Source organism: Perna viridis, chromosome 4 (genome assembly GCF_037379345.1).
Source record: "Perna viridis isolate PV_CMFRI_1.1 ecotype Kerala chromosome 4, ASM3737934v1, whole genome shotgun sequence".
In the NCBI taxonomy this organism is placed as follows: Eukaryota; Metazoa; Mollusca; class Bivalvia; order Mytilida; family Mytilidae; genus Perna; species Perna viridis.
Window position 1 is genome coordinate 11,921,252 of NC_142448.1, and position 27,991 is coordinate 11,949,242.

General features: G+C 33.5%; 1 protein-coding gene across 10 annotated transcripts in view; it reads left to right on the forward strand.

The window, feature by feature from the left end:
* The window catches only part of LOC148618873 (polycystin-1-like), an 80,431-nt gene that overhangs the window by 37,482 nt on the left and 14,958 nt on the right, over positions 1–27,991 (forward strand). For 9 of the 10 annotated variants that reach the window (XM_088578187.1, XM_088578189.1, XM_088578191.1 and 6 more), the window contains 23 exons: positions 543–732; positions 1,339–1,541; positions 6,311–6,442; positions 7,003–7,131; positions 7,480–12,626; positions 14,383–14,397; positions 15,818–15,976; positions 16,357–17,024; positions 17,433–17,730; positions 17,957–18,993; positions 19,621–19,876; positions 20,126–20,321; positions 20,901–21,209; positions 21,445–21,767; positions 22,581–22,727; positions 23,189–23,320; positions 24,026–24,136; positions 25,154–25,257; positions 25,702–25,905; positions 26,080–26,222; positions 26,450–26,676; positions 27,084–27,194; positions 27,431–27,806. In XM_088578187.1, the coding sequence (XP_088434313.1) occupies positions 543–732; positions 1,339–1,541; positions 6,311–6,442; positions 7,003–7,131; positions 7,480–12,626; positions 14,383–14,397; positions 15,818–15,976; positions 16,357–17,024; positions 17,433–17,730; positions 17,957–18,993; positions 19,621–19,876; positions 20,126–20,321; positions 20,901–21,209; positions 21,445–21,767; positions 22,581–22,727; positions 23,189–23,320; positions 24,026–24,136; positions 25,154–25,257; positions 25,702–25,905; positions 26,080–26,222; positions 26,450–26,676; positions 27,084–27,194; positions 27,431–27,806 (10,617 nt within the window). The remainder of the gene's footprint in view (positions 1–542; positions 733–1,338; positions 1,542–6,310; positions 6,443–7,002; positions 7,132–7,479; positions 12,627–14,382; positions 14,398–15,817; positions 15,977–16,356; positions 17,025–17,432; positions 17,731–17,956; positions 18,994–19,620; positions 19,877–20,125; positions 20,322–20,900; positions 21,210–21,444; positions 21,768–22,580; positions 22,728–23,188; positions 23,321–24,025; positions 24,137–25,153; positions 25,258–25,701; positions 25,906–26,079; positions 26,223–26,449; positions 26,677–27,083; positions 27,195–27,430; positions 27,807–27,991) is intronic. The other variant, XM_088578186.1, reaches the window with a different exon arrangement.

A 27,991-nucleotide genomic window follows, 5' to 3' on the forward strand; every position in this document is an offset into this window, starting at 1 on the left:
GTTTCTAACACTGGAGTTAATTTCTAGATATACTGTGGAGTTATTGATGCTCTCATCCTTCTCCTTCTCTTTTATTGGAAAATGAGTGATATTTTTTTTTTAAATTTTGAAATCATAGAATAATTAAATAAGTACACAAAACTTTATATTTGTAGTTGTAGTTCAGAAAATAACCAAAACAAAGGCAAGTCATAAACAGTTACTTAGGGAAACACCATATCCACGACTATAAATTTGGAAAACTTTTATCTTCTTCAGAATAAATTTGTATCCATTTCTTTAACAAATTTGGAAACTCCTACTTGGAGGAAACAGCCTTATTAACATAAACAATATCACTGTCATTGTATTGGAAGTATTATTTTAAAATAGTTATAAAGAATGTTGGGTCTCTTTCGGATGATAAGGTTTCTAATCATATCCATAGATTAAAAAGCTGAAGGAGACAAAAAGACACACCAACACTGTATTTTGACACTATTTTATATTATTGTATATATGAAGTTATCTAAGTTATAAAAAATTTTTAATTTCTATTTAAGCACCAAACACTGAATGTGCTCTTGGTGGACATTACTATTCTGATAACGGTCATTGCTATAAACTCTATGAGACTAGTTCTGATTGGCCCACTGCTGCCACTGCTTGTACCACAGTCTACACACAGTCAGAGTTGGCTGTCATTGACTCATCAGCCCTTGGAGCCTTTGTTGTGTCCAATGTGTTTGGAAGGTAAACTATTTTATAATGTTTTAGCAATGAAGTTAAGCATGTATACATGTTTTATCTGTATACCTATAAGATAATATCTTCTATTCTTCAAGTTTTATGTTTATGTGTGCATCATGCTACATGACATTTAACAGTTGAAAGTCTAAAATGTAATGTTGACACACATATTATTCCATAGACTGTATGTAGCATACAGCTACATCAGTTCTATACATTGATATTGATATTAGATCAATACTCTTTTCATTAATTATAACAACAACCAACTATTAACTGCATAATATAATACAACTAAGTTCAGCCTATAGTCCAAAGAAAACTTATTTTAGGGAGAAAACTCTTGACAACATATAGTTTGAAACAACTATTTTTTAATCTAAAAATATCAGAACTGGATACTTTAAAATACCCTGATCTAGAAAGTATACCGAAAAAATATCCTGATCCAGAAAGGTACTAACCATACTGTTATCTAAAGCATCGGAAATACTAATGATCCAATTAAGTCATAGAGAGTGTAAAACCTTGTCATTACTGATTTCATGTGATCTTTATGAACAACACACAAAGTATCATTAGTGATATTAATAAATGTTTTCTATCCAGTGTAACCCAGGAAGCTTGGATTGGTCTAACTGACAGAAATGCTGAAGCTTATTTAATGTGGACCAATAACCAGTCGACATTCAACTATAACCCTGTAGGTTCAGCCCCAGAAACTGATTGTTACACTCTAGACAAAACAGGCACATGGTCAGCACAAAGCTGTAAAGAAAACAAGTACTACATCTGCCAGTATTCTCTGAGAGGTTTGTTATAATTTGTACTGCAGTGTAATTGTGTGTTTAGTACAGAGATAAAGATAGTTTCACACATACATAAAATTACTGCTTGTTCTAGGTTACAGACCACCAATTCAACCAATGAGCATTTGGAACGTACGCAAAAATAGTCCTACGCAGAAATTACCCCTGTTCCTCTTAGTGCTGTGAAAAAAGTTCTCATCTTATTTTAAAAATTTAAAGAGTTTCTGAAAGGAAAAACATTTCTGTACATTTTATAGGTGCATTTTGCTTCTTGTGATGTGAAGCCTAATCTCCATAATGATTTTTAAATATACCCCTATCTTGTGAAAACACTGGGATTTCCCATGCTATTTATAGACCCTTCACTTCCGGTGACCAGTACTGCACTGCAAGTCTGCTAACCCCACATGCCATTCTGAGGATTGTGAGCTGACATATGTAGAATCATGCTGATATATAGTCATCTGCAGGTTAAAGTTAAGGTAAAGTCCAGAGAAGCCATTGAATATTGTGAAATTAGCATAGAAGCCTATGGGAAGTGGAATTAGTGGTTTTTAGCCTTAAGATGAAGCCATGGCAAAATGAAAAGTTTCTTGAAATAGCTTTAAACTACTTGAAGATCTTGTTAACTTTGCCATGAGAGGAATACACTACAAAAATCCTTCAAAATATGCATTTTTTTAAGTTATAGGTCCAAATTATGGAAAATTGGTCTTTTTGGCTGATTTTTATGTCCTATCTTGTAAAAAGTGTAGAAAATTTAGTAAAAATATCAAATATTAAACTTTGAGGGCTATATTTACCTAAATATGTTAGTAATAAGCACTTGAAATCAAGTTTTGTGTAGATTTGAGCAAAAATTAGGTTAGAAATGAGGAAAAACTCACTTTCATTACTGCGGTTAAGGCCATATAAGCATTCCCCTATGGCAACATGGAAAATCCATTATTGAGCACTTTTTTTGCTTTAGGTGCCATTTACTGGTCATGTTTTAATGTGAAAACACTGTATTTACAAATTTAATGCCAAATATATCACCTTTTGTGAAAATTTAAAGATTTAGGATTTTTGACATGTGATCAAGAAAAAGGGGGAGGCATGTCAGAAATAAATTTTTAAAAATAGACCAATTTCTCAGAAAATGATTACTTTTAAAACTATTTCTTCATTAATATTGTTAAAAAACAAGTTGTGATTGATATTTTTTATTTGAAAAGTCAGAAAAAGTTCTTTGCAAATATTTAATGCATTTCAGTATGGTAGAATATTTTCACTTTTTTGCTCGCACAACTTGGTTACCCTATATTTAAAAATCAAATATTTAAAAAAGTGCTAGTCACATTTCACTGAAACTTTGCAAATGCATTCAGTATGTGTGTAGGAAGATACCTGTATAGTTATTTATTTTTTCTAAGACAAAAAGTGACTATTTAGGTTACAGACCACCAATTCAACCAATGAGCATTTGGAACGTACGCAAAAATAGTCCTACGCAGAAATTACCCCTGTTCCTCTTAGTGCTGTGAAAAAAGTTCTCATCTTATTTTAAAAATTTAAAGAGTTTCTGAAAGGAAAAACATTTCTGTACATTTTATAGGTGCATTTTGCTTCTTGTGATGTGAAGCCTAATCTCCATAATGATTTTTAAATATACCCCTATCTTGTGAAAACACTGGGATTTCCCATGCTATTTATAGACCCTTCACTTCCGGTGACCAGTACTGCACTGCAAGTCTGCTAACCCCACATGCCATTCTGAGGATTGTGAGCTGACATATGTAGAATCATGCTGATATATAGTCATCTGCAGGTTAAAGTTAAGGTAAAGTCCAGAGAAGCCATTGAATATTGTGAAATTAGCATAGAAGCCTATGGGAAGTGGAATTAGTGGTTTTTAGCCTCTACATTGGTTCTTTAGAAACAGAAGCTTCATAATATGTCCTGTAGTAGTATGGATTAACATCTGCAAAGTCAGTCTTTGTTCTATTATTACATGAAATAACAAAAAATTTCAAGTCCTTTTCATTTGAAGCCATCATGTTTTGTGCTCCATCAATGTTTTTTTTGTCATTATTTGATAATTACATTTATGGTACATATCACTGAAGTACTCTAATCTGATTGGATAATTGGCTTAACACATGATGTTTCATGAGTCAATGATTATGAAACACATCTTCATGTGTCTATTTATGTAGGCAGTGCCCAGTGTTAAGTGTACTACTTTTTTTATCACTGTGTATTGCTTATTTTCTATGTATTATAAATAAAATAGAAAAAAATTAAGAGGAATGTTGTTGTCTGGGGAAACTTAGTTTCTTTGAGATAATTTTAGTTGTGGTTGACCAATTGTCCTGAAATTTTGTTATGATTTTACTTACCACTAAAGGAAGGTTCCTTTAAATTTGGACTTAATGGCCCCTACCATTAAAAAAAAGGGTCCAAAAATGTATTGTTTTAATGTTGAATGTTTGTTTTTTTCCTGTTTTAATTCTTTTTTTATTGTGTCCCTTATTTTATTCTGGAATTAGCAGATTTTATGTGTTTTGATCGGTTTTCAAGTTATAGGGTGGGGGGGTCAAACTTAAAAAATCAACTTTTTTATTTTATGTATGATTTTAAAATTTTTTTATTGGCTTCCTCATAAAAATCCCTGCCTGCATTTTTCAATCAGATTTCAGATATCCTTATGGTTTTCGAGTTATAAGGGTCAAAGGGGCCACACCCGAAAAAAAAAACCAAACTTTTTAGCTCACCTTGCCAAAGGCCATGCTAGCTATTGCCATCACTTTGCAGTCATTGTCGTCCATCATTGTTGTTAACAATTTTTCAAAACTCTTTTCCTCTGACACTACTTGATCAATTAAAACCAAGCTTGGTATGAATGTTTCTTTTATCCTGCATAGAACTGATGTGGATATTTTTGATCTGGATGTATTTGCATATATCTCAAAAACTGTTATATTTAATGTTATTTCTTTCAAAAATCTTCTCCTCTGAAACTACCAGACCAATTAGAACTAAATTTTGTATGACAATTCTGTAGGGTATTCTGTGTAGATCTGATGTGGGGAGTTTTGATCCGTCGAAAAACATGGCCGTTGTTACTAATAGAATAAAGGAGTCAGTGAGTCAAATTTTTCTCATATCCCTCCAAAATTGTAAGATTTAACCAAATTCTTTCAATTGCCTAAAAAATCCTTATGATACAGCCTAAAAATGTGTACAGTGGATCAAAGATGTTGGATGACTCCTTGTTAAGAGTTATTGCCCTTTAGAGACAAATAATGACAGGTTTTTATACAATTTTCAGCCAATATCTTGATAACTATGATAGATAGGAAGAAACTTTCAATGGCTAAATTGATTCTTATGATAAGGCCTACAAAAGTGCCCTTGAAAGGCAAAAATTATGTTTTTAGCCAATATCTTGAAAACTATAGTAGATAGAAAGAAACTTTCAACTGATGAAATGATTCTTATGACATGTTAAGTCCTACCAAGTTTCCAAAAATTAACCCATGGGAGCCTCTTGTTTTTTTTTTATCTGATTTCCAATTTTTTATTTGATTCCTCATAAAAACCCCTGCCTGCATATTTAAATCAAATTCAGGTTTCTCTTATGGTTTTCTAGTTATAAGGGGTCAAAGGGGCCACACCTGAAATAAAATATGACATTTTTATTTTTGGTCTGATTTTGAAAATTTTAAATTTTCATTTAAAATTTTGTGCAATATAGTGTCCAAACCATTTGATGTATCCATAATAAATTGTAATTCCTTATGCTTAAATGTGTCAAAATCTAATATTGTGTCCACACTTGTCTTGGTTATTCACGGTTTGACCACTGCAGTCATATCAAAGCTTTTCATTGGCATGTACAAGAGTTGGTCGGTTGCACATTTTGGACATAAAGCTCTAGCACACTTCATTGAAAATATGCTAATGGTTTGTCAAGTCTTTTACATCCCAATGAAACATTCATTTCTTAAGACATGAGATTTTGCTTGAGTTGGGATACTAAAGTAGAGATTTAAAAAAATATTATTATAAACAAGATTTAAATTTTTTTAATGAACACCTTCAATATTTTTTTTTCTCCAGAAGTCGATGTTTGTAAACTGTACAGTCTTCCCTATTAATGTATGAAGCTTTTGTTCCACTTTGTTTTACAATATATGTCATTATTTCAAGAACAAATCAATCTATTGTAAATAATTTTTTCTAACAGGATGTGCTTCAAAAGTCTTTACACTGCAGCCATGGTAAAACAATTATAAATGTATGACCAGCTTTATAGACGTATGACAGTCTTATTTCCATTGTCATAAATAAGTTTTATTAAATTTTTCCAATTTTTGCAGTAAAATTTTGCAGTTGCCATTCCATGCAACACATAGTCTTCATAAATTGGAGAAACTAGCCTATGAGAATAGAAATAATTCATAGAGACTCAATTTTATAATTGTTTTTTTGTCATTTATGTCATTATTTTACCTCATGTTTTTTGCCTCAGTTAAAATAAGGCAACATAAAAGGCCAACCTGTGGTGAAAACCCAATGCTGAAATGTAGTTTCCATGAATTATTTCATAATTCAATCTACAAATATTGTCAGATATATATGCGTATGGACTTTTTTGTAAGTTTAGCTTGTTGACAACTAACCTTATTTTTAAGGTCTAAATACCTATATGGACTAGAACTTTTGATAACTAATTGTTCTGTTAAGCAATTACAGAGATGAAAAAAATATTGTGTCTTTATTTGTAGAGAGAGTGAAGGTACCATCCTATCTAGTAGGAACTGGGCATTTGGAGTCTTTGGGAACAGTTTATAGTCTGACTACAGTTCCTGAAGTAGCTTTACCTGCTGATGTCCTCAATAAAATTAATTTGTTTCCAGGTAAGATATTATTTTAGACAGTTAAAATAATATATTACACAGGTAAGATAGTATATTAGATGGGTAAGATAGTACTTTATTTACAGTTTAATACTTTTGTATATTGACAAGGAGGTTGTTGTTCATTACAGAGGTTGTTCAAGAATTAAAGTTTTATTTGAGAACCACATATGTTATATTAGATGGGTAAGATAGTACTTTATTTACAGTTTAATACTTTTGTATATTGACAAGGAGGTTGTTGTTCATTATAGAGGTTGTTCAAGAATTCAAGTTTTATTTGAGAACCACATATGTTAAATTGACTGTTCATAAAATCTGGTTTGTCTTTTGTCTTATTTGTTTAATTCTATGAAGTTTGAACACACACTGTCACTTATATCATTATCTGTTCCAATTGCATTCATGTTAGGATGACCCTGAAAGCATATAATTGTATGGTTAATATTACATTTTTGTCTCTTGTGAACTAGAAAACATAACTGTCTTAAATTTAGTGATCAAATGCTGTTGTCATTTGGTTGTCTTTAGCTGAACTTTAAATGTATTTCTGTTTACAGGATTATGGTTTTCCCATCAAGGAGAAATACAGCAGTGGAACTTCAAAACAGATATAGTCGACAAAGATACTTTACTGGTATTCCAAGTATACACCCCTGTCTGTAGCACTGGAACATTGATCAAACCTGGTAGGTTCTCATTAATTAACTGATATTCCAGGTATATACCCATGTCTTTAGCAATGGATCAGGGGTCAATATATTACCTTATGCAATATTTTGATAATGCTCTTTTATGTTAATTTGAAGCAAGTCAGATTTACTGTTAAAACTTACTGTGTTTCAGGTAGCCAAACTTTTACCTTTTGTGTATTGAACTGGTAGAAAATAACCAAAAAATTGTGGATATCTGTTATATGCATTCTTGTATTTACTAGTATTTAAAATAATTTGTCATAAAATAAAAAATTAATACATTTTACTTCAATTTATGATGTTTGATCGAATGTTATAGTAAGTTTAATTTTTGTCTTTAAGGGTGTGATAGAAATGGTGGGAGGTATGCCTCCTGTTCAGGGACAGTTTCCAGCTGCAGTGCTGCCCCCTATTGTAATGAAGGAAAGGAAGTTTGTTACTACACAAACACCTGTATCAATATAGCTGATCCATGTAACTGCAACACGATGAATGCTTCATTTTGTTCAACACCATTTGTTGGGGATCAACCAACATATCAACTAGTAGGCCAGACCCCAGTCCTTTTATCAGCAGGGCCTGCAGGGTACTATTCTGTAAATGCTAATGGCATCAAGGTCAATGAAGGTGATATTATAGCTTTACAGACAGACAATATAAAAGATATCATCACAACAGATACTAATGATATTCCTAATCTTCAGAATGCCCTTCAGTCTGTACGTTCAACTTGGGTATCTACTGGGGAAACTCTGGATTTTTCTGCAGTACCTTCTCCATGGAAGAACAACACAGCATTTTATTTCCAGGCAGTTTATACCATCCCTCAAACTGTCACTATGCCCCAGTCTTTACAGTACTCAACTGCTGCAGGGGCATACACATATCAGCTCAGCCTTCCAAATGACAATCTATCAAAATCATGCTCAATTACAGTAGAAGAAGATGTAGGTGATCTTGTCTGGATTTATCCTTCTATTCAAACAACTGTATCAGGGGTAGTTACATTTTATATTGATGCAGATGTCAAAACTTACCTGGTGTTTGCTGTGAAGAGAGGCACAAACCTACAAGTATCCTGGGAAATAAATGGAGTGACAACAACTTCCACATTACAGTCCTCATGTCCAAGTAGTGTATCTTCAGCAGTTAGTAGTCTCTGTGATAGCAGTGAATACAGAATATCCCAACCATTTGCTTATATGGAATACACATTCCCATACAACAGTGGCAATCCTGTCTCTGTCAATATATATGTGAACAACAGTGTTGGATCTGGAACCAAGACTGTAGCAAGTCAATCATTCCTGCCACTGGATGTAACATTTAATCTTACTGACTTCAGCCATGGCTACTTAGTAGAGATTAGTAAAGTTATTAATTTTACAACATCTGTTGTAAGTGGAAATCCAACAAGTTATTCTTATTCATTAAATGGAACAATACAAAGCACTTCTACTTCAACTTCATGGACTCATACATTCACAGCCAAAGATGTGTACGAAGTGGCTGTTGAAATATCTGATGGATATAAAACATCTAATGCTTCTGTGATCATCAGTAGTAGATATGCTGCCAATGTACAAAATCTAGTACTGGTAGGAGTTCCATCAGTAGTATCTATTGGGAATGCAGTGGACTTTAGCATTACATGTAGTGTAAATGCCAATGCCTTTGTAACTTTGCAGTGGGAATTTGAAAGTGGTATACAAACAGAGAGCTTAGAGACCTCTTCAACATCCCTTTCACAGACAAAATCTCACACTCACGCTATCAATGGAACTTATACATTCAGAATACTGATCACAGATGACTTTAGTAATATAGAAGAACAGACACAATCAGTAAGAGTAGTAGAAAGGCTTACTTCTGTAACACTAACTGCTTCACCAATCCAAATTAAGACTGGAGCCAGTATTGATTTTATTGCCAGTGTTCCTAATCTAGCCAGTAAGGACTATGGTACATTGACCTATGGCTTTGACTACAAAGATGGAACAGTTGATATAGGTACATTAAATGAGAGATCACATGTATTTGCAACCTCTGGAACTTATGAAGTAAAAGTGAATGTGACAAACCAAGCTGATACTGTAGAAGATGTTGTCACTGTTGAAGTTCTTGATGAAATAAGTGGATTAACTATCAGTACCAGTAGTATAGTACTGGTGAATAGCACTGCAACCATAACTGCATCTGTCATTACTGGAAACTCCTTAACATATCGATTTGAAATCTCAGACAACAATTTGTCATCTGGAAATATTACAAACAATGTCTACAAACCATATTTGGACAAAACTGGCCATTTTAACATAACACTGACTGCTTGGAATATATTAAGTACAGTGACTGTTACAAAGGAAATCTATGTGGTTGATACATCAACTTTCAACATTATTGGCTTTACCCATGAGAATTATGTTGCTGCTGGATCACCACTCACTGTTACTGTTGATGTCCTATATTATGACCTCAGTGATTTAGTGCTAACATGGACTTTTGATGGTAATCTACAGAAGGGTAGTGGAAGTTTTACAACATCATACACCTTCAACACAGCAGGTATATACAACTTTACTGTTACTATACAAGCAACTTCCACAGGTGGCTTCATTACTGGATATTCAACAGTACAAGTTCAGGAATCAGTATCAGGGTTGACAGTCTCTAGTAATAGCCCTGTTGGTCTAGCAACAGGTGGTTCTGCCATTATCACTTTTATCGCTGCTGCTACCAATGGAGATAGTTTGAGATACACATGGAATCATAATGGTGCCATAACAACCACAAGTACAAACACATTCTCCACTACTAAAACAAGTGAGGTTAATGGATCCATTAGTGTAATGGTCTGGAATGATGTCAGTAATCAGAATGGGACAGCAACCTATGAGGTCCAGTATCTTGTTGAAGGCCTCCAGATAACATGTCTGAATTGTACTTTTCAAAATAGCAATGCTTATGTGGAAAGTGGTTCTACAGCATCTTTTATTGCTTCTATAACATCAGGATCAGGTGTAGCATATAACTGGGACTTTGGAGATGGTTCAACAGGAGTTGGAATCTCTCAGACTCATTCCTACTCAACTGGAGCAGTGTATACTATAATACTAACAGCTGGGAATGATGTTGGCTCAACATCCTCAAACTTCAATATCACAGTACAGGAGCCTGTTACTAGCGTAATTATTAGCTGTCCGCACAGTATTAAGTTTGTTAATAGTACGTTTACTCTCCAAGCAACTGCTGCTGATGGTACAGATCTATCCTACACTTGGCAGGATTGTGTGACATGTCCACAAATTTTCCATAATTCTGTTAACTACACAACTGGTATTTATAACAAATCTGGCTATCACCAAGTATTAGTTAAAGTCTACAACATCTTTAGCACTATTGTTCAAACACAAAATGTTAATGTACTTGATTATATTACTTATGCCACCATTAATTCCAACCTTATTCAAGGTCAGTATGCTGCCAAAAATACACCATATAACTTTGCAGCTTTGTCAAATACTGATCACCCAGACACGTTTTATGAGTGGAAGATATCTGATGGATCATCATACGTCTTCAGTACATCACATGTGAATCTGAACAAGAATATAACACATACATTTACAAGCGCAGTGATCTATGAAGTTACTGTAAGAGTATGGAATTCTCTTCATAGTGAGCATACAACTTCTATAAATGTAACAGTACAGGAAGAAATAGCAGGTGGAAGCATTCATTTTGACAAGACATCTCCAGTTGGAACTGGAGAAGATGTGATAATAACAGCTTTAGTTACACAAGGGACACAACTCAATTACAAATGGAGCCTTCAAAACTCTACTGGTACATACTTATTGAGCTCCACCTTGAAAAGTTTCAACCATTCTTTCTCCATAAAAGGAACGTATTCTTTCATCCTTGAAATAAGTAATGATTTAGGAACAGTTACTGTGAATAAGGCTGTAACAGTTATGGAGTCTGTAACAGGAGTCAGCATCAGTTCAGGAGTCAATGAATCTTTCCCATACATTGCCTCAGGAACAACCGTCTCTTTTACATCAATCCTAGTTACTGGAGAGAGCTATACAACCACATGGACAGTTGCTGATGGTATATCATCAGCCTTAACATTTACTGGTCCAAATTTCAGTCACCTGTTTTCTAGTTCAGGTACATACACTGTAACAGTGAAAAGTTCAAATGTTGTAAGTACTGGTTCATACACAATGACAATTTATGTAGAAGGTGCCATTAATACCTTGACTGTTCTACCAGATAGTAGTCTAGCACAAACAGGCAAGTCAATCAACGTAAGTGCAAATTACAATTCAGGGGCAGATAACCTTGTATTTGAATGGACGGTAGATGGAAACATGCAAAACTTGACAGTCAGTAGCATCAATCATGTCTTTAATTCTCCTGGATCATTTACAGTCAGTCTGAAAGTATACAATCATATCAGTAAAATGACCGATCAAGTTGGTATTATAATAGAGGTAGCAGTACTAGGATTTGCTGTGTCTGACTGCAATGTGACACGACAGGTCAATAACCAGGTCACATCAACACTTAGTGTATCCCAAGGAACAGCTGTAGTATACTCCTACATACTTGAAACAGGAACATCTACTTCTAAAACAGGATCTGGAAACAGTATCACACACACTTTTGCCCAGACTGGAATCTATAATCTGTATGTCAATGCCTCTAATCAAGTCAGTATGGAATCCATTCAATGTATATACACCATAATTGGACCTATATCAGGAGTTGCTGTTGACACATCAAACTCTAACTTCTTTGTAAATTACACAGTCAATTTTCAAGTAACTGGAAACAACTTGATTGGGGTGACGTACAATTGGACATTTTCACCAACAAATATTGTAACCTCAACACAAGATAGCCTTCTCAGTAAAATTTTTAGTGCTGCTGGAACATACCTTTATACACTAGAAGTCTCCAATGTTATCAATGCAGAAACTATTACTGGTTCATTTGTTATAGAACCTCTTCATTGTGATGTCATGCAGGTTACTATAGGAGGTCAGGAGAATAAGATAAGGAAAAAGTCATCAACTTCTACATTTGAAGTTACAGTAGAAAAAAATGGATGCACACACTATACAACATCTTATGAATGGAAGGTTTATGATGGTCATTGTGGTTCCATGGTTGGAAATCCAGTAACATTATTATCTGATACTATTACCAATACACCAAAACTAATACTAGATGAAAGCCTTAATGTCGGCCAATACTGTGTACAGCTGACAACACTGTACGACTACACACCACTATCTCAAGATGTAGCATATAATCTTACTGTTCAGGACTCGGATCTGGTCGCCCTAATAGCTGGTGGGAGTAAAATGAAGTACCCTGGCACAAGTCCAATCCATGTGGATGGCTCCAGCTCCTTTGACCCTGATAGTTCCACTACTGTTCTGTCCTACGGCTGGGCTTGTAATGTATCCTATCCATTGGTATGTCAACACGTCTTATACTTAGTTCAAGCTCTTTATAATCTGTGGTTATTCTGTGTTGTATCTATAAATATTCATCTAAACTAAATCAATATTTCACTTTTCTTCCTTTAATAAATATCAATTCTGTTTGTAGTGTGATATAATAGTGTCCCTTGTATAATCTCTGTTTTTCTTTGCTACAAAAAAAACCTCTTTGCTGGGTTTTTCTTTGCTACAAAAAAAACTCTTTACTGGAATCATAATCTTTAATTTGCTGCCCACAATATAAATCTCTTTTTCAATTCGAGAAATAATTACTTTCACTAAAACATTATGTTGACCTGTCGTGATTTAACAAAAATGTATGTAACAAACTCGTTATGTAGATATAATTTTAATTTGATTTGTAATAAGGCTTCTGATTGGTTTGTTCTCTTTGGGCAACATAGGTTATTTTGTATAAACTAACTTGGTACTGTGATGTCATTAATACGATTGATCTGCAGTCTTTGATTCATATAATCCAAAACTAAATAACATTTTGTAAAGAATCAAATCTTGATTTGGACTGGAATCAGTTAAGTGATAAGTTTGATTAATTATGCTTGCATAATCAACTTTGGGATAACTTAGTCTTCTTGATAAACCACTGTACAGTGTATTAAGCCTAAACTGTCCCAAAGTTAGTTATATTACATAACTTCATAAAATTTACAAACAATCCCCAAAGAACTTTATACAACTCTTACCATTTCTTACCCTTTTTATTAACTGTGTCAATTTAACTTATTACTTACATGTATGATATGCTCCTATTGCACTGTGCCATAAGTGAGTCACATTTTTAAAATTCCCCACAGAATCTATATAAAATCACACTTTTCCAAAAAAAAAATTATGAAGCTGTCACAGCATCAAAGTTTCATCAACAGAAAGATAAACAAGTACTATCTTTAAAAAAAGATAACCGACGCAGTAAAATTTTTTCTACATTTCTGTCAAGAAAATAACACATGGCAGCTCATTACAAATTTTCTGTACATTTTTTTCAAATGCCATTAAGTTATCAGTGTTTGGTCAATCGGGAAACAGAATTGGGATCAGGCGAATTGTGTTTCCATAGAAGAGCGTCCTTAAGGTCAAAGGGTAAAAAGCGAAACTTTACCGACAGCATCAGAAAAACAAAAGTTCGAGTATTTTTGGGTTAGAACTAGATGACTTTGAATTAACAATGAATTGAACTCAATAGAAAAAAAGTTCTATAAAAATTTATTGTTATCATTGATACTTGGGGATTTGGTAATAAAACTTTAAACCCTAATATTAGTTTATTCTCTAGATGTCTTTCTCTTTCATAAGGTAGTACATTTTTTAAAATCACTTGTGAAATGGCCTCACTTTTGTTATTTGAAAACCAATAATTTTGTATAGATTCTATGGGGGAATTAAAAATGAGAGTTACTTTTGGCTTGATAGTGTATTTTTTACCTCTTGACTTTTTTATTTCTGTATGAACTCCATGATATATACTTAGTCAATATAAGTTATGAATGGACATTGTCTCAGAAAACTGGGATCCACATTTTTTACACATTGAATTAGAATTTTAATTAATCTGTTTTTAATCTGTGAATTTGAACCAATTCCCTGTACTCGATTGAACACATTCCTTTTAACAAGGTGCTTTAATGATAAAATATTGATTGACTAGACTACATCATGGATTTCATACAAACAATCCATATGAATTTTAACATGTCTGTATTACCAACAGGAACCTGGACATACAGTAAGATATATAAAGCTATGTAGTATTTATAGCTTGGCATTTTGTGGGGTCAATATATGCTCATATGGTTCACACTTTTAGGAAAGTTGGGCTAATTATTTCTGTGTTAACATCCAGAATTAGGAAGGCAATAGGGACCATTGGTGATATATAATAGACTGAAAGTGGGTTTATGAAATTTGAGTTTTGATTTTAGATAATGTCTTATTTATAATAAATGAATATCTATGAAAATAATCTGAAAATGGTCCTTTTCAAACTTATCCTTTTCAGCCATGTTCAATTTTATATCAACCTTATGGTCTAATATGAAATATCCATTTCTTACTGACAATGAAAGGTTGTAATCATATATGTTCCTAAACATATTTTCAATATGTAAATATTAAAACAAATTGATATTATTTTATTTCATTTTTTAATCTGTAAAAAAGAAAATACAGAATTTGACAGCTAATTGAGAGTAGATAACAAATTTAAGAAATGCATGTTATGTTCTGCTTTGGGAAAACTTGGTTGCACAAACAAGCATGTTAAATTAATGAGTCACTACAGGTTTTAGTATGATATAAGCATGCAGTTGTTTTGTGGAGGGTTTGCTATACATCAGGTTAATATTACAGGCAATATAGACTTAGTATATTATTGCTATTTTTTATAACTCTTTGTACACTGGTAAAAGGTCACTCACTTTACATTGTGGCAATTACTGTTCCGATTATGAACAATTCTTGATTATGGTTGACCACATTTGTTCTTCGTAGCTCGAAGCAGATAAAGAAATAATTATTGTATTAACATGAAGCAATTAAAGTTCACATGTAAATTGTGGATGTTCAAAGATGGTACCAAAAAACATGAATGCAAATAGATGTGTAGATCATTAAAAAAACTGGTTTTCTGAATGTATAATGAATAGATGCAGTGATCGAAAAGCTGGTTTTCTGAATGTATAATGAATAGATGCAGTGATAAAAAAACTGGTTTTCTGAATGTATAATGAATAGATGCAGTGATAAAAAAACTGGTTTTCTGAATGTATAATGAATAGATGCAGTGATAAAAAAACTGGTTTTCTGAATGTATAATGAATAGATGCAGTGATCGAAAAGCTGGTTTTCTGAATGTATAATGTATAGATACAGTGATCAAGAAGCTGATTTTCTGAATGTATAATGAATTGATGCAGTGATTAAAAAAAAAAACTGGTTTTCTAAATGTATAATGTACAGATGCAGTGATTCTGAATGTATAATGTATAGATGCAGTGATCAAGAAACTGTTTTTTTATTTTTTTATACCATAACTACAGTGAGGAGGTAACATTTCTAGGAGGGGGTGGGGGCTTGATTTTTTTTAAAGTAAATCATGTCTTTTAGAGTGGAGTACAATAAACAATCAAACGTGTGTGTATTTGTAGACCCCACCATCGGGATATTCAGATGCATGTAGTGGTGTTACATCCAGTAGTAGCAGCACTGTAGTCTTAGCTCCAGGTAATCTGCTGTCTGGTCAGACCTATACCATCACACTGACTGTTTCAGTCAATGGAAGAGTGTCTGGTACCTTCACTCAAAAGGTAAGATATCTTTATTCAAGAGGTACCGTCACTCAAGAGATAAGATAGCATATATAGTATAATGCAAAATATGGAGAAATACTGCATAGCCTTATTGTCATGTTTCAAGATTAAAATCATGGGGCATTCTACAACCATCTGGTTTGTGTATTTGTACACTTGTAAATCTCTCATGCACACATCTTTACTGATAGGTCACATTCCCACTGTTATAGTACATGTAGTGGTATTTTAATCAAGAAAGACTATTGTTATAAGCCATTGAAAGCAAATTTAATATCTTTTGAAATGAAAAAAATATATGTATTGTTAGTAGGTCAATCTATTCTCCAACATCTTTCTCCTGATGTATTCTCAGTACTTCCTTTTAATTTTCTCAGATTGAAATATCATCTAATGATGACCCAGTTCCTATCATCAAATGTATCAACTGTGCTTCTAAAGGAAGCTACATTATTAATGCTGGTCAACATATGGCTTTTACTGGCGAGTGTTTCAATTGTGCTGTTAGTGACACAAAGTATTACGAGTGGTCAGTTTTCACACAGGATGCCAGTTCTAAAAGAGTTCAGCTGACCATTACATCTGACATGACATCAACAGGCATACACAGTGAAAATTTTGTCATCTTAGCTGGAAATCTACCTGAAACTAATTCTCAATACATTTTTAAACTGGAAATTAGCAAGACCAGTTCTGTTGTAACATTACAAAGTTCAACAGAGTTTATATTGAAAGCCAACAACAAACCTAGTGGTGGAACCTGTACACTGGATACCACTTCTCCTGTAGAACCTTTAACCACACCTGTTCAGATCTCCTGCTCTGGTTATACTGACCCAGATAATTCTAATGGAGAGTTGAACTATAAGGTGGTATCACACAGCAAGGATCCAGCATCGTCTGGTGAAAATGTAGTTATTTATTATGGTACATTACAATCACCAGATTTTTATCTTGCTCCATGGCCAGGTACTGTCCGTAATACTGTAAAGATCAGAGTCTATGTTGTGGACGAGAATGGGGCTGAAACACTTTCACTGGATACGTAAGTTTTGAATGAATCATTAGCACTGGATACATAAATTATAATGAAACATTTTCACTGGATACATAAGTTTTTAATAAAACATTTTCACTGGATGCATAATTTTTAACGAAACATTTTCACTGGATACATAAGTTTTATAAGAAACATTTTCACTGGATATGTAAGTTTTATAAGAAACACTTTTAGTGGATACTCAAGTCTTACATTACTACTATAGGGTTTTATACTTAATCCAGAGAAGCAGAGAGAAAGTTCAATCTTTGTATTGCTATAATAAGTACCGGTAACTGAAATCTAAATAACCTCCTGAAAATTGCATTATGATTTATTCATAAGTATTATGTAAACATTATACTTCATAGTACATAGAAAATGCATTTAATGCCAGTTTTAATTTATGATTAGGAATGTTTCAATAAGCAGTACTGTTACCAGTGGAAATCAGCTGTCATTTCTACAGACTCGAGCCACTTCCAACCTGGTGGATCTTGTCAGTAACAACAACCCTACAAAACTGTTGCAGTATGGAATTGCCTTTACACATGAGATGAATGAGCTGTCTCGTCAGGAATCACTGTTACCCAACAGTCATGTTGATGACAGGAACAAGATCAGGAATATCATTACAGTAGCAGTATTGTTTCTACCACTGGAGACAATCTATCAACAACAACAAATGGCTCATATACTGAATCTGTTAACTGTAGGTTTTTGTCATGGTTAATTATCTGTAGATTTTTATTAATTTTTCTAAATATGGTATGACTGTCTAGTCTGATATTAAATGTACTGAATGAGGGTATCAACATAATTACTAAAGTAGTGCTTATATTTTTGTAGACATAGTTAAAGCTTATACTTAAAGTCATATAGTATTGAAATGATGAATTAATTTCTACCTGTTTCATCCTGTCACCTCTTTCTTCCAGCATTATCCTGGGGAGTACCAAACAAGTTCCTGTCAAACCCTTGTACTTAATCAAGTGGACATCTTGAAAAAAGATTTGGAAGAAAGTGCTTTCCAAGGGGCCAATAAAAATGAATTTACATCTAGCTTGCTGTTAAATGCCGTATCCAATAGTATGGATGCAGTAAATGCGGCTGTCTACAGTTCCGTCAATATTTCTAATGTAACAACTCTTGACACAAATACATTGTCTTCATATAAACCAATGATCAGTACTCTTTCATTACCAACATCAACTTCCACTGAAGATCACAAGAGAGATATTATAACCAGAGCCTTTAACTTTGGAGATGATATTGTCATTTTGAACTTGAAGACATTACTTCCTTTAGAAGACCCTGTAGTTATAACACTAGACAGCATCAAGGTCTATGGGAAGAGGACTTGGACTGACTCGATAGAGCAATCGTACATATCGGATGGTTGTCTTGCTATACTTCACCGAGACATGCTCAGTACAATATATCCTACTAGACAGGAAGTCTTCCAAATCTTGATGGTTATACCCCAGAATCCATTCACATGGGGTATGGTTGGTGATGTTAAACTTACCACAAAGGTCATTGCAGCAGGATTTACAGATACAAGTGGAACTGAGTTATCGGTAAGTGGAATCCCAGAGGGAAAGCGACCTAAGTTCTTCATCATGAAAGACGGTGGATCCCAGTACAATCTTACTGACAGTATTGTAAACTCAACAAGCTACAATCCAGAAGCAGGACTCACGTTTTCATCTGCAATTGTACAAAAATCTTCTGTAAAGAAAATAATTGTTGACACATCTGCCGGTTATGATGGAGCTGCCTTACATCTGATGTTGAAATTTGCAGTAGTGCCAAACACTGCTGTCAAATCTAATTCTACTGGAGTAATTAATGCTTACTTAGGGAAAAATTATGAAGCCACCAAGTCAAGCTATGAACAAACTAAGGAGATAAAATTAGAACATATGGAAGTTGGCTATGATCATAGATACTACACCATGTTTGTGGCTTATAGGTAATTTTATTCTTATAAGATGATGTACACTTCAACCTCTATACAAATGGCATTTTTGGTACATGTATTTTGGACTGGACCATCTGACCTATAGAAGTAAGAATTGAATGAGGGGCAAAGTTCTTCAATTTCTTTGAAATAAGTAGCATGGTTTACTACTTTTATAAGTTTTAAAGAAAAGAATGTGATCTTCAAGACAGCTTTAAAATGTTCATCAATTTAAATACTTTAAATTTTCTTTGAAGTATGTATACTTTTAAACTGTTACACAAAAAAACATCATTGCATACATTTCAGTTAGCTAAAAAGTTTTGTTGAAACTAAAAAATGGTTTTACTTTATATTTTTTATTGTTGTATAACTTATGCTTGCTTTACATCTGGAAAATCTGATTCAACAGTGTTATTTTTTAAGTACATGTATTCAAGTAAATGAAATATAAAATGACCAAAATCATAATCATATCTTTGGAAGAAGATTAGTAGTAAATGAACTGGAAAAATCAAGGAGACTCTGGAAACCTAAAATTAGCCACTATGTTTGTGACTTGGTACAGGAATTTCAAAATGAAATGGATGTTTTGGGTGATAGAAAAAAATGTTGAATCAATGTACTATTTACTTCCAGTGATTTTGACACTGACTCATCTTACACAGTAACAGTGTACAATGATGATCCAAACTTTGACGTGAACATCAGCGCCGCTAAATACTTCTCTACATGTCAGTACTTTGACACATCAACAAATACATGGAGTACCAATGGCTGTGCATCAACAGAGGAATCTGTAGAAAACTATGCAGTGTGTGAATGTCAGCATTTAACTCCCTTTGGTGGTGGAATGCTGGCACCACCAGACAGTCTCAGTTTTACAGATTTACTGGTTAGTATGGGAAGTTTTATTACAGATTTGACTGTTCTATATTGTTCCAAAGGTAAATAACAGATCCATTTCATAATTTTGATAAAGATTTCATTTGATCATATTTTATTGCAAATTAACTTTACATGCATATTAAATGATAAAATGTAGGTAGAAAATAAATGCAGTTATGTACATAAATTTATTACTCATATGATTGTACTAAACCATTATCTTTTAAAGGTAGCACTTTTGCTTTAATTTTTCCAGAATCTTGACTTGGCTACAAATCCTGTTGTATTTATCACATGTTCTCTGATATTTGTGGTGTATGTGGTAGCAGTAATTATTTGTCGTAGAATAGACCAAAGCAGTTTAGAGCGTATATCATCTATCCCTTTGTGTGGTAAAGATGGATCATTCAAGTATGAAGTTACTGTCATAACTGGGAGACAACCAGGGGCTGGTGAGTTAGGTCTACTGGGCACCATGTTTCCTTACCCCACATTTTAAACTGATACTATATTAGGATAGTGTTTAATATGACTGTTTTTATACAGTTATTACCCCTATTCAGAGCATTTGATATATATTTTTTTATTCTTAATTTTTGAACCTCTTGACTGGTATGAGAAAAACTGTTCTTTTCTCTAGAGTCTTTTTTTTTATCTTGTCAGATTAATCATTACAATTAAATTGGGTCATTATCAAAATAAGTTCTTTTATTTTTTGACATGCTCAAAGTCTTGGGTATTTCCAAAATAAGAAAAAAAAATCACTAGAAAAATTGAATCATACCATACTCAGCATTTCTAAATTTTTAGCAGTTTAATTTTCAAGTTTGAATGCTTGGCAAGCATCAGCCTTGAAGATTTGATAATTGCTTCAAGATTGGAAGTTTCGTAAGATTCTATATTTTTATCTTTGTTTTTGATGATTGTTTAGCATTCTTTGATGTGCAGAAAATTCTGGTACACCTTGTTTGTAATGATCATAAAAAGAATGGCGAAGTATGTAAGTGAACAACATCTCGTCTACCTTTTAGGTACAACTGCTAATGTTGGTATGAAGATCTATGGAGAATATGGAAAGACAAGTTCTAAACAGCTGGACAAGAAGTGGGCATTCCAAAGAAATGCACAAGATACATTTATCATGGCTCATGACACCAACCTTGGAAACATTGAGAAGATAATGATCTGGCATGACAACTCAGGACTGGATCCCAGTTGGTATCTGGTCCAGGTTATTGTTAAGGACCTACAAACTGATGTCAAATACTATTTCTTTGCCAACTTTTGGATGTCTCTGGAAATGGAGAAAGGCTTTGTACAGAAGGAGTTGACAGCTGCAGGTTTGTATTTATGTGGAAAAAAACAATATTAACACCAAAAAATATTTCTAAAAACTTTTATTAATTTATACATTCTTATGATGTTATCACATTTATAACACTAATATTTTATTATTTACTACTCCCAACAATCATATTGAACATAAGAAGGTTTACTCTGAATTCTTATAAAAAATATCATCTCTATATGACTTTGATAAATATAACATTTATTTTGATCTCCATATGATTCCAGGGTCTTCTGAGATCCAGAGATTTGGTAGAATGTTCAGCAGAGCCCTATCTAATTGTATGGCTGACAGACATCTATGGTACTCTGTGCTTGATCGCCCAGCCCTGAGTAGGTTTACCCGTGTCCAGAGAGCCACCTGTGTTGTAACTATACTGTATACATTCATGGCTATCAATGCTATGTGGTATGGTCTATTGAAACAAGAAGATGACGGTGATGTATCATCTTTTGGCTGGGAGGAAGTTGTCCTGTCTTTCGTCACTAATGTAATGGCCTTCCCATTCACTCTGATTATCATCTGGATGTTTAAGAGGAGTAAATCTAAGGTATGAATAGTTCCTAACATTAGGATAGTCTGTAACGTTTGTGTGGTTCCTAACATTAGGATAATCTCTAATGTATGTATGTATACCTAACATTAGGATAATCTGTAATGTATGTATGGGTACCTGACATAAGGATAGTCTGTAACATTTGTGTGGTTCCTAACATTAGGTCTGTAATGTATGTGTGGATCCTAACATTAGGATAGTCTGTAATGTATGTATGGGTACCTGACATAAGGATAGTCTGTAACATTTGTGGGGTTCCTAACATTAGGTCTGTAATGTATGTGTGGATCCTAACATTAGGATAGTCTGTAATGTATGTATGGGTACCTGACATAAGGATAGTCTGTAACATTTGTGTGGTTCCTAACATTAGGTCTGTAATGTATGTGTGGATCCTAACATTAGGATAGTCTGTAATGTATGTGTGGATACTAACATTAGGATAGTCTGTAATGTATGTGTAAGGAATAACTCAAATGACTCAAGTAAACCTTTGATGTCTACAGTTATCTGTTTCATAATCTTTCAAGTGTATAAAATGTTTGTTCTTCAATTCACTTGAAAATGTAAAGCAACATTTGAAGAGTTAAAAAAATGGAACAGGTGAACTGATTAACATATTAAAAAATATAGTAGATCAACTGATTAAGATATATTTTTTTGCTTGAAGACACTATGTATATGTATTCTAAATGTTAATGTTTTTATAAAAAATAAATTATACTAATAATTATATGATGTTGGCTTGACAGCTAGATATCTATGATAAATCATTTTTTACCCTACTGTTTCTTCTTTTTCAATTAGACCAATATTTTTGAGCATGGACCTCGTATAGGTACTGCTCAAACCATTGAGATGGATTATGAGGGACCCGCAGCTGGTTCATTTAAAACCAATGATGATGAATTTCTGTCCTACCTAGATAGAGAAAGTACAACAGATTCATTAGTGGTAAGAATTATAATTATTTTTATGATGATCATTGTTTAATCATTAACAGGGGGTATGTATTCGACTGTGATATAAAGTCCCTGACCTTGAATCTGAGTAAATTATGTAAGTGCAGTTTCAGGATTTTTTGGGTATGATAATTCAAAGGACACAAACTGATTTATAGATCATCAGGATCAAACCTACCATTGACACTATTTGGAGAACTCGCTATACTTGATTGATCTGATATTTTGTTTGCTATTATCCTCAATTCAGTTACCCCAGTTACTCTTAATTTACAGTGTATGTAGTATACATGTTATTTGCATACCTTTTTTTTCTGAAACAAATACGTAAATTTCCATTCAAGCATAGGGTATCAATATTGCATACCTTGTAACTCTTCTATTTGCTTTTGCATATATTTTTTTCTCTACTATGTAATACAGTGTAAATAGCTGATACTTGTTCCATTACAGGAAGCCAGTATGACACATACTAACCTGAGAAGGAGTAGAACATTAAAAATTACTCGCCAGGCTACTGATGACAGTCTGAGTAAAGCTGTCAACTCATTTGACAGTGGCATAGGCATGAGTCAGGAAGGCAAGGTAGGCAACTCTTTTGATAGTGGCATGGGCATAAATCAGGAAGACAAGGTAGGCAGTTTATTTGATATGGGCATAGGCATGAGTGAGGATGGCAAAACAGGAAACTCCTTTGAAATGAGCAAAGGCATAAGTGAGGAATGGAAGGTAGGCAACTACTTTGATATGAGCAAAGGCATAAGTGAGGAATGGAAGGTAGGCAACTACTTTGATATGAGCAAAGGCATTAGTGAGGCTAGAGAACTTATTTGATATCGGCATAGGTATAGAAGGGAAGCTAGAGAATTCATTTGATAGTCGCACAGGTTTGAGTGAGAAGGCAAGCTAGAGAACTCATTTGATATTAGCATAGGTATGAGTTGAAAGCAAGGTAGACAACACATTTGATATTGGCAGAGGCATGAATGAGGAAGGCAAATTATGGAACCAATTTGATAGAGACATTCACATGAGGAGGGCAAGTTAGGCTACTTGTTTGATACTTCAAACAATAAAAAGATGCCAGTACATAGACAGTATTTTAAGATCACAGTATGAGGGTGTGTTTAGTGTATAAAAAGTAAGAATAACTGGAATAATGTAGTTTTGTCAAACTTCAGTGATTCTTGGTGACTGAATGGCATAGTAAATGTAACATATTTGTTTAGCAAATTAACAGCACTAAGAGCTAAGCTTTTTGTAACTATAATAAAAAATTGTATATTTCAGTTGAAAAGAACAAATAATCCACATTTATGGTCGAAGACAGATGGATCACAAAAAGATGAGACATACATTACTAAAACAGAGGGCAACAATAAAGCTGAGAGAAAAGAAGAGGTAAGAGGGTTTTTTATATTAGTGCTAGGATATTTTTGTACAATTTATATTTGTAATTGATATTTTTACATTATATGTTTTTAATTTATTTTTTATGTCTAACTAATGTTTCAAAAATACAAAAAAATAGATAGTGCTATGTTTTGCAGCTACCTACCAACCATACAAAATTAGAAAATGGGGATCAGAAACATAACATTAATATTTTTTCGGCCTTGGAGATTTCTCATCAATAGACTGGCATGCATTAATAAGGTGACTTACCTATCTGTCTTACATGCACTGGAAAATGTTGATTTAATCCCAAAAAGTATTTTGCTTGGTCAAAGATTCAGCAAATGCTGTAGGCTGGCTGTACAGATCACATATTGGATCACTAGGTCACGGATGCACATTAAATCTTGTGATAATGCATTTAATGAATTTAATGAATGAACATGGTCACATGACAACTAATTTCCTGGAATACACCATGACCCACATTCACGGGTATGACTATGCCCAGGGACTGTGTAAATGCTTGGATGCTTTACACTGTCTGAGAGAGACCACAAATAATAGCCAAGGGCATAAGGAAACTCCTCAGTTTGTCATGTATTACAAATACTACATATGAGTGGAAACTGGGTCTAACAGTATTGAGTATATATGTTAGCATGAAAACGGAAATTGAACCAAGCATAGGAACAGTCAGCTGATGGTCAGCGTCACTCATATTGTGCAAATGATTGGCTAACACTGTATTACGAAAGATTTTTGAGGATTTTAATGGTTTATATCCACAAAGACAGTCGAATTTTCTGCTCTTCTTGGCTAGATGCAACGATGTTCTAGTTTTATAATGCACGAAATGAAGGGTGTAAGGGATATACGGAAAGTGCTATCTTTTCCAACTTCATTGTTATTGTGTTATTTAAATATCAAGTTATTTGTAGATAGAGATGGCAGATATTTTTCTTTCAAAACAAAAATATATTTACCTGTTGATATCACTAATTTATTACAACTATATTACAGGTAAAAGAGGCAGCTGATGGTATTTTACAGTACCTAGATGATATAGAATCTGAGTGTATGACCAAGGAACAATCTGTAATACAGAAACGTAGGAGTAACATTCAGTATGTTGTTTACTGTGTGCTTTATTTATGTCATTTTATCTTTTCAATGTATGTTATTTATGAATCTAAAATTCAAGTCTCATTGAATACCAGTACTTCATTTTATGGTGTGACAAAACCCTGAAAACCTTGAAAATTTTAACCTCTTTCATAGTGATTTATTTGTATTTCCGAAGGATTTTGTTTTTGGAGCCATTTAATGCTGCTATGAACATTCCACTGTTGCAATCAAAAGATTAAAAACTGATGAAATGTAAAAAGATACACCATTCTGACCAGTATTGCAAAATGAGAAAGAATGAATATAGAAAAAGTCCCAAACATTGAATAACAATATTTACATTTTCTTTGAGTATTGAGAGTTCTTTCATTAGAGGATGTTACAGACAAATAATAAGGATGAAATATATATGGCACTGAATATAACATTCTGTTTGTTTGTAGGAGAACAGCAACAAAGAAAACTGATTGGAAGGAAGTCGATGATATCTTACACTCTGATACAGAGTCAAGGTCATCATCAAAGTCTCGACCTTTACGCAAGAAAGCTTCGACCAGTACTATAGGTTCTTATGGCAAACCAGCATCATCCCAGTCTATTAAAGGTTATAGTCCTAGAGAAGATCCTAATATAAATGGACATGACAGGTAAACACTCTATGGATACAGGTGTAATGAAACAGCCATGATGAGTTCTGGTGATCTTTGACTTGACAGCAGTAGAATCTAGTAATATAATTATTCAGTATTTCAGTGTGTTTATGTATGACCAACAATATGATGCATTGCTTTGTTACATAATTTTACATTTCTGCTTTGTAGGAAACTCCCGTCGGCTGGTAGCACATTTATCTGGGCCAAAAATCTAAGGAACACACAGTCTTTAGATTCGACGGGAATGGTGGAAGGAATAGGGCCACTAGAACCAGATATTGGCCTTGCACAGCAGTCTAATCCCAATATAGGTAGGTTAGCCATGTTTTTGTTGTTGAGGAATGAATCATATTTGCATGTTGTTTACATTTAATTCTGTTATTATTAAGAGGACTAAATTAAATTATGTTCACCCTGTAAGTACGAGCATTCTTTATGTTTTTCTAATGTTAGAAGTATAAATTTTAAAGAGTTATCGAATATAAATGGTATATGTAAAGATTTATAAAAAAAAAAAATGGAAATCTTTGCATTACAGAACAAGATGAAATGCAGTTACTAGAGAAACGTGAAGAATCAAAGAGTTGCACATTACCTGCCTGGTTTGTTAAAGTTGCTTACGTCATCTGTTTCCTCCTTTGTGTTACTTCTGTTACCATGGTGATAATGTATGGTCAGAAGTTTGGAAGAGATGTTGCTATACAGTGGATCTTGGCTCTACTATTCTGTGTTTCTATGTCTTTCATTGTCATTGAGCCTCTGAAGGTAATTCTGGTATTGGAGATGAATACAGTAAAATTTGTCTAATTTGATTTTTGATGAACAATTTTTCTTAGGTTTGTAAGTTATTTCCAATTAAGGAAGTGCTTTAATATTTAAACAGAAATATTCTTTGTCTGAAAATGTTCCTGGATGGTACATGTAGTGTCTCAGCAGACTCATGATTTTTGTTAATTAAAGCTCTGGTAATAAATTTGCATTAATAATAAAATTTCATGTGTTATGGATCTCAAGCCTAATGTCCTTTCAAGTCAAATTTTATCAGTTGTTTTATGTACCAGTGTAAAATAAACTGCTGCTGGTTCTTAGCACTACATTTCTTTCACATTTCAGCCAGTATCTATGTCTAATAATTTGAAATCATCAATCTTTATTTCTTGTCCTTTTTATAGGCTCTTGTGATAGCATTCTATGCCTCCAGTGTACTGAAGAAAGAAGACACAATTGATGAGGATGCCATTGATATTATGCCAACTGTAGATACATCTAATGAAAAAGTCAAGGTTAGATTGTGGTGTATATACAGTACTGGTTTAGGTCCAGTAAATTATTACCACTGTATTTACTGTTCAATATTGTCAATCATGTTTACAAAAATAAGAACCTACACAGTCATATTTTGAAATTTGTATGGTGCTTCTGATTAAATGTTGATGTTTTTGTTAACTGTGATATGTATGATATTGTTTGAGTCAAGATAAATGTCTTTTCAACCACTATTCCATTGCATATATTTCAGGAAAACAAATTTACCCCATTGGCTGGTTTTGCTTTGTTGAATGCCAAAGAGGAAGGACAGAAGATTCTCAGAATGAGGCTGATGTTACGGCAGTTTATTGCCTACATTTTCTACCTCTGGTTGATAATGACACTATGTTATGTCAACTTTAACCATGATTCCTACATGTTCAAGACATCAGTGAACCATGTCATGTTGCAGACAACAGTACCAAATATGGAGAAATCCTTTGTCAACATCAGTGATGTGGATGAATTCTGGTCTTGGACCCAGTCTGCACTGGTTACTGGTTTACATCACAGAGAACTGTACACAGATCTGGAGTTTGGAACCTTATTGGGTGTAGCTCGTATGAGATTAGTCAGAAGTATTGAAGGTTGGTTTTCTCTGGTATTTGACAGGATGTTTTTCTTGGGTATAGATCTTTCATAATGTTTATTGATGAAACATGTATATACTAACCTAAATAAATAATTGCTTTATAAAGAAGAATTGAATTGGCTAAAATACCAAACTTGTAATCAATTTAAACTGAAGAGGATTTGTTAATTCAGCATCAAA